Source organism: Buceros rhinoceros, unplaced genomic scaffold, assembly GCF_000710305.1.
Source record: "Buceros rhinoceros silvestris isolate BGI_N320 unplaced genomic scaffold, ASM71030v1 scaffold27794, whole genome shotgun sequence".
Classification (NCBI taxonomy): Eukaryota; Metazoa; Chordata; class Aves; order Bucerotiformes; family Bucerotidae; genus Buceros; species Buceros rhinoceros.
Genome location: NW_010410496.1, coordinates 12,624 through 19,918, shown reverse-complemented (window position 1 = coordinate 19,918; position 7,295 = coordinate 12,624). Strand labels below are relative to the sequence as shown.

General features: G+C 55.9%; 1 protein-coding gene across 1 annotated transcript in view; it reads left to right on the top strand.

The window, feature by feature from the left end:
• Positions 1-7,295, top strand: part of ABCC2 (ATP-binding cassette, sub-family C (CFTR/MRP), member 2) — a 17,629-nt gene that overhangs the window by 4,341 nt on the left and 5,993 nt on the right. Inside the window, exons 8-21 of the mRNA XM_010135652.1 lie at positions 350-531; positions 1,115-1,292; positions 1,795-2,049; positions 2,515-2,580; positions 3,084-3,221; positions 3,571-3,717; positions 4,002-4,086; positions 4,177-4,243; positions 4,436-4,562; positions 4,735-4,911; positions 5,015-5,182; positions 5,474-5,660; positions 6,507-6,627; positions 7,031-7,136. Coding sequence (XP_010133954.1) covers positions 350-531; positions 1,115-1,292; positions 1,795-2,049; positions 2,515-2,580; positions 3,084-3,221; positions 3,571-3,717; positions 4,002-4,086; positions 4,177-4,243; positions 4,436-4,562; positions 4,735-4,911; positions 5,015-5,182; positions 5,474-5,660; positions 6,507-6,627; positions 7,031-7,136 — 2,004 coding nt within the window. The remainder of the gene's footprint in view (positions 1-349; positions 532-1,114; positions 1,293-1,794; positions 2,050-2,514; positions 2,581-3,083; positions 3,222-3,570; positions 3,718-4,001; positions 4,087-4,176; positions 4,244-4,435; positions 4,563-4,734; positions 4,912-5,014; positions 5,183-5,473; positions 5,661-6,506; positions 6,628-7,030; positions 7,137-7,295) is intronic.

The following is a 7,295-nucleotide window of genomic DNA, read 5'->3' as shown; positions in this document are numbered from 1 at the left end:
ATGTGTGCGTGCTCATGAGCTCCCTCATCTCCGTCTTACCCTACCCCACCTACCTCCCAGGAACAATGTCAGAGTGAACATCACTCTATGATCACCTCTGGCCTCAGATTCTTCCTGAGGTGCCTGATTTTTAGCCTGAGAGGTTTGGTCTGGGCTGGGGTTTGTAACAATTGTCTTAGGTGTTCGGATGGTGCTGGGGGTGCATGACATGAGCAGAGGCAACATGACAGGAGGTAGAGCTAAGGCTTTGTTCACAATACCTCATCAGGAGTCTGGCGCTGCCCTGGAAACATCCTTCCAGGTGCCCTGCACAGCCAGCTCCTTCACTTCTGTGTGGGCTTCCCTCTAGGAGGAGAAGCAGCCAAAGGGGAAGAAGAAAAAAGACAAAGGGAATTCCAGCCCTCGCAAGGATTACCCCAGGGGCTGGTTGGTGAAAACCCTGTGCAAGACCTTCTGGCAGAACCTCCTGCTATCGGTGGCTTTCAAGCTGGTGCATGATGCACTTGTGTTTGTCAGCCCTCAGCTGCTGAAGTGAGTCCTTGCTCTGTGGCCCTGTCCCAGCTTTGCACCCAGCCCCACCACCTCCCTCGTGTCCACTGCATCCAACCCCACCATCTCCTGCGTATGCCTCTTCCAGCCCCATTCCCTGGGGACTTTTTGTGCCCTAACCAAAGGGGTGAGAATGTGTTGGGTTACATTTTAATGAAGAATCGACCTGAGGTGACTGACAGCTCTCAGAGGTGATATCTTGCTCCAGCTCCCTACATCCTTTGTAATGCAGTCCTGCTCCCTCCCTGGAGACACTCCTGACTCTTCCTTGTGGCCCTTCATGAGTCAGTCCAGCTCAGCCCAACAGGACCTACCTCGTTTGTTTTGCAGAGCCGCACAGTCTCTGTGGATGATCTGGCTTTAGTGACCCACTGCTATATGTGGAATGCAGTGCCCGTGGCAGAACAGGGTCACCCAGCAGAACAGGAGTCCCTGGCTTGCTGACCACTGAGCCTGCTGTCCGTAGCAGGGTCTATCTCACTGCTTTCCCTGCACTTGTTTGGAGCATCCTGCTCAGGTCTATCTCAGTAGGGTCAAGGGTCTCATGGGCTTCTTTACCCTCCAGGCTGCTGATTGCCTTTGTGTCAGATGAGAAGGCCTTTGCCTGGCAGGGCTATCTGTACTCCATCCTGCTCTTCCTGGCGGCAGTGATTCAGTCCCTCTGCCTGCAGCAGTACTTCACCTTGTGCTTCCACCTTGGCATAAACGTGCGTGCCAGTCTCATCGCTGCCATCTACAAGAAGGTTGGTATAGCCTTGTCATCACTCCCGTTGGCTTCCTCCAAGCTAGGCTGAGATACTGGCATCTGTTGCCTGCCCCATCAACCTAGAGCAACCAGGGTCTACGCCCTTTACTTCCCAGGAAGACACAGGGAGAGCCTGGCTTGTGGGACATCCACCCAGTGCTGGGGACACGGTGGGATCCTAGTTTTGCCTGGGACCTTAATGTTACAGCCATGTGTTTGACAGCTACCAGGGACCAAGGAAGGTTTCTCTTCAGAGCACTGCAACACCTAGGGCAGCTGCCACTGGAATTCCTGCATGGGGACGTGTTTCTTTGCCCCCAGCATCCAGCGGCTCCTGGTGCGCAGGCAGTGATGACAGCACCTGTGACCAGCAGAGAGGCACCAGGAGCAAACCCAAGAGCAGTTTCAGCCTGGCCTGCTAATTCCCTGCTCAGTGCTGTGCTGCTGGCAGCCAGACTGCTCCCAGACCAGCTTGTGGTGACTATGCTCTCTCTCTCCAGGCACTCACTATGTCCAGTGTCACCCGCAAGGAGAACACTGTGGGAGAGACTGTGAATCTGATGTCAGCTGATGCCCAGAGGTTCATGGACATGGCCAACTTCCTTCACCAGCTATGGTCATCCCCCCTGCAAATTATCGTGTCCATCGTCTTCCTCTGGGGAGAGCTGGGCCCCTCTGTTCTGGCTGGCATCGCAGTCATGGTGCTGCTCATCCCCATAAATGCGTTCCTGGTCGCCAAGGCCAAAACTATCCAGGTCAGTGGTGGATGCAAGATCCTTCCTGGCCTCCCACTCCTGAGGCCCTGTTATTCCACTCAGTCATTTTTCACACACCAGTACCCTTCCCTGTTATGCTGCGGATCTTTCCCAACCTAGGAAATTCATCTGCCTTGGGCTTGGGTATCTCTAGCCTGAGCCAGGGGGTGATCAGCTGAGATGAGCAGGAGGCAGGTGAGACCTGCTCTCGAGCTGAACTGGCTGCAACCTCGAGGACTGAGAATGAGATATTACCAACCATAAAATAAAGCTCTAGCTTCTACCTGACAACAGGGTGCTGTATTTTCCCAGGTTGTCCAGAGCCCCAGGGAATCAAGGTCCAGCTTTGTGGGATGGCTTCTCTGGGCTATGGAACCCGCCCTTCCCTTCCCTGTCGTAGCCCAAATGTATTTCCAAGAGTGAGCTCCTGTCCATTTAGGTGACTTCTGTCTTTTCTGTTTGTAGGTGAGGAACATGAAGAACAAGGATGAACGCATGAAAATCATGAGCGAAATCCTCAATGGAATCAAGGTGAGCAGTGGAGTGCAGACCCTCAATACAGCTGCTGCACCCCTCTTCCTGGTGCCACTTAACCTGGAGGTGGCCCATCTGTATAACCCTACAGCTCCAGCATTATAGTTGAGTCTGGGGCCCCTTTGTCTGGGGTAGCCAAGCTTCAGTCTCTGCAGTTCTCTTGGTTTCCTCACATTTTAAAAAGTGGCTGGGGAGGAGCTCTGGGTACCTGGACTGGGGAGCTGAGAGAGGATTTTCTGGGGGTTTCCTTGATGGCTGTGGTGGTTAACGGGCTGCCATGGTGGCAGAGGAACTGGCCATAAGCCAAGGATGAAGGAGTGGGAATGCTGTGGAGAAGAGCTATAAGCCATGGGGCAGGACAGGAGAGGGGAGATGTGGTGGCCAAACAGGTTTCTGAGCGAGCCAGGAGCTGGTGGTGGAGGTGCTGGCCACCAGTGAGCTGAGTGTGGAGGTGGGCATGCACATGAGGCTGGCACCTGCTCACCCTGCTCATCCCACAGATTCTGAAGCTGTTTGCCTGGGAGCCTTCATTTGAGAAACGAGTCAATGAGATCCGGGCACATGAGCTCAAGGACTTGAAGAACTTCAGTTACCTGCAGTCAATCTCTATCTTTGTGTTCACGTGTGCCCCTTTCTTGGTGAGTGCCAACAGGCCTGTGGAGGGCTGCACCTTCCTCGGAGCTGGGGCTGGGCTGCCTCCAAGGGGATGGCAGAGATTGGGATCCTTGGCTGGCCTGCTCCTGTGGTGAGGAAGAGGCTGGCTGATAGATGCCTGGGATGCCAAGTATGGTCCTGGCAGCTGGTGGAAGAGATGTGGTGGAAAGGGGTCCCACCGGATTGGTGAGACAGGGCCCAAAGGAGAAGGGAAGCAGGAGAGGATCCTGCTGGATCCCCAGCAGGAAGACACTGCTGAGGCTTCGGGGGAGCATGAGGGTCTGGGCTGCACATGACCACATTGATGGTGGCTTTCCTTGCTATCCGTCCTAGGTCTCCTTGGCCAGCTTTGCTGTCTACGTGCTGGTGGATGAGAACAACGTGCTGGATGCGCAGAAGGCCTTTACTGCCATCTCCCTTTTCAATGTGCTGCGCTACCCCATGACCATGCTGCCCATGGTCCTCTCTTCCCTGGTGCAGGTCAGCCCTCCCATAGGGCAGGGGTGCAGGGGGATCTTCTGACACCTCTGCTCAAATCAGCACATGGGGCTCAGGTGTGTGAGGGACCTGGGCCTCGGACACCCTGGGGTCAGTGCTCTGGACTTTGCTGGCAGTGGGGTGGGGACAGGACTCACACACGTGACCCAGGCTTGGGGCTCAGAGGTGGAGGCTGGTGGTGCAGTGGGGGCTGTATGTATGGGGCTCCAGCCAGCCTTCCCAGATGTGCCCCATGCCCACGTGCCATCCTCTTTCTGCCATGGCAGACCAATGTGTCGACTGGAAGGCTGGAGCGCTACCTGGGTGGAGAAGACCTGGACACCTCAGCTATCCACCACAACCCCATTGCAGGTCAGTGAACCTCCAGGTTAGTCCCTGTGGGTCACAAGCTGGCTCAACCCTGGGTTTCCCCAGCCCTGAGGGATGGCTCTCTGCTGACAGGCAGTGCTGTGCGTTTCTCGGAGGCCACCTTTGCCTGGGAGCAGGACGGCAACGCTGCGATAAGAGAGTGAGTGCTCTGTTCTGCATCGGGGGCGGGTGGGTGGAGAGGAGCTTTGCTGTGTTGCTAGTTAGGATGGCAGTCACCTCTCACAGTGCTGCTAGAAGTGAGTGTCCCAGAGACACTGCTCTGTGCTGGTCCCACGCAGGAGCTGGCAGGTGACCTGGCAGCGCTGCTTCCTCAGCCCTCATGTCTTTGCAGTGTCACCTTGGACATCGCACCTGGGAGCCTGGTGGCCGTGGTGGGGGCTGTGGGCTCAGGCAAATCTTCGCTGGTGTCAGCCATGCTTGGGGAGATGGAGAATATCAAGGGACACATCAACATCCAGGTGAGAGGAGCTGGCTGGCGTGGGGGCTGTGGGGCTGCTTAGTTGCTCAGCGGGGAGGCAGCAGGACAGGACTGGTCCTAGAGTGGTGGCTCAGGGCAAGCACAGGCTGCAGGAGGTGGCAGTGCTCAGGCTGATACTCTGATGGTGTTAGCTCTTGTGTCTCTCTTTCCAGGGCTCCATGGCCTATGTCCCCCAGCAGGCTTGGATACAAAATGCCACACTGAAAGAAAACATCCTTTTTGGGTCAGAACTGGATGAAGCCAGGTATCAGCAGGTCATCAAGGCCTGTGCCCTCCTTCCAGACTTGGAACTACTGCCTGCAGGTGACCAGACAGAGATTGGAGAGAAGGTATCTGCCCTGGGCACTGTGGATTTTCCACAGCACCTGCAGCAGAGGACAGAGCTGTTGCCCCGTGCCAGCCCAGTGGTCAGAGATGTCCCTTCCCTTCCAGGGCATTAACCTGAGTGGCGGCCAGAAGCAGCGAGTCAGCCTGGCCCGGGCAGTGTACAGCAACGCAGACATCTATGTCCTGGATGACCCCCTGTCTGCTGTGGATGCTCATGTTGGCAAGTACCTCTTCGAGCATGTCCTGGGGCCTGAAGGGCTGCTGCAAAATAAGGTGAGCACCTCTGCCCTCCTCCCCACCTCCTGGCCAGGCAGGAGTGGCACTGGCACGGTGTTGACCATCCAGAGAATGCTTGCTTGGGGCAGAAAGAGGTCCTGTGGCTTTCACAGGGGGCTGCAGCAGGCAGGAGAGGCCTCACGGGTCTTCAGAGGGGTGTCCCGTGTCCCCATAGCCAGGCAGTGATAAGCAGAGAGGTCCCCAAGCAGGGGATGGAGAGCCTGCGGCCCTTGGCTGGGGTGTGAGGGCTGCTTTGACACTCACTACGTTGCAACTGCTCTGTTGCAGACACGGATCTTGGTGACGCATGGTATCAGTTTCCTGCCGCAGGTCGATAACATCGTGGTGCTGGTGGCAGGAGCAGTGTCTGAGTACGGCTCCTACAGCTCCCTGCTTGCAAACAGGGGAGCCTTTGCACAGTTCCTGAACTTGTATGGCAGCCAGGAGGAGGACGCCTCAGAGAAAAACACCGCAGGTACTGGAAACACGGCAGGGCTGCGGCAGTTAGAGGGGCCGTGCCTATGTCTTTGGGTCATGAAAACCCCAAGAGCTGATCCACCACTCTGCCAGCCCAGGCTCCAGCTGTGGCGTCTGTGAATCCCCCCCCAGCTTCTGGCAAACAGCAGCATGAGGGCTTTCTGCTCACGAATGGCATCCAGGCATTGTGCTGAACAGACAGCAAAGGACATGTCTAATTTTTTCACTCCCTTTTTAGTTCATTTATGTTTATGGGTCCCATAATCTGACATGGCAACAGGCTCCATGCCTTACTGGCGCTGGGGTGAGAAAGATCCTTTGGTTTGTTCTAAACATGCTGTTGGGTAACATTTAGTCTTTATCATGTCCCCCAGTGCTGTGGGGAGGAGTGGCGTCAGGTCAGGTGGATGCTCACCCTGCCTGGGCTCAGCCCAGTAGTCCAGCTGGAGCCTGGCTATTCCCCGTCTGTCCCCACAGGACCCATCTCCACCTGCTCAAAGAGATGCTCCTGAACTGGAGTGACATGACCTACCAGATCTTGCACCTACTAAACTAGCACAAATCTCTTCCTGAGGTCCCACCAGTGGTACTGGGATAAGTGGTACTGGGACTACCTCCAAGCAGGCATTTAGCCCTATGTCCCCTGTCAGTTCTCCCTCTAGCACAACAGATTCGTCCTCCTCCTGCTGTGCTGGGCTTGCAACAGCATCGGAGAAGGTCATGTGTGGTGGTAGGACACAGCCTGGGCCCTGGGTGCGGCAGAGGTGTGGCGCATGGGATCTACTCTCTCCTCAGTGCCTGACCCTACCTTCCCTCATCCCTGTGCTTGTAGCTGTTGCTATAGCTGGGGATGAAGAGCAGGGTGATGAAGATGCTGAACCTTGTGTGGAAGAGGGTCCTGATGATGCGGTAACCATGACCCTGAAGCGAGAGGCCAGTATCCACCAGAGAGAGTTCAGTCGCAGGTGGGAACTTGACCTGAGCTCTCAGCACTCTCCCCTGGCCCCTGCATTGCTCCCTAGGGGAAAGGGGGGTTTCCACAGAGAAGGGGTTGGGAGCCTCCGTACCTGCTCCTACCTCAGCTGGACCGTGTCAGGAGCATCTGATCTCAACTTTATTCACATTAGTGTTACACAGCCTTACTCTGTGATCTTCCTTGAAGCTCCTGCTTTTGGGGATGAGGGCTGTGACTTCATGGCTGCAAATGCCTAGGGCTTCCACAAGGCTCATTCAAAGCTGCCCCAGTTAGGACGTTATTCCCCAGAGGGCTCCAGCACTGGAATTACAATGCAGCATAAGGATAGATCCCCAGGAGAGCAGGACCCATCCAGCACCCTGTGGCTAACAGTGTCTATCACCTTCCTGCAGCCTTAGTAAAAGCAGCACCAATTCCTTGAAGAGGGCCCAAGAAGAGCCCCCCAAGAAGCTGAAGGGCCAGCAACTTATCGAGAAAGAAGCTGTGGAAACTGGCAAGGTGAGAAGGATGGATGGATGGGTGGGTGGGTGGATGGATGTAGCACTCTGCTGCCCTGGCTCAGTGCTACTAGACCCTGGCTGTGGCTCAGAGGAGCCGCTGCTGGCTGGCTGAGTTTCCATTTCAGCCCAGAGACATTGTAGGGGACGGCGGTGGCGG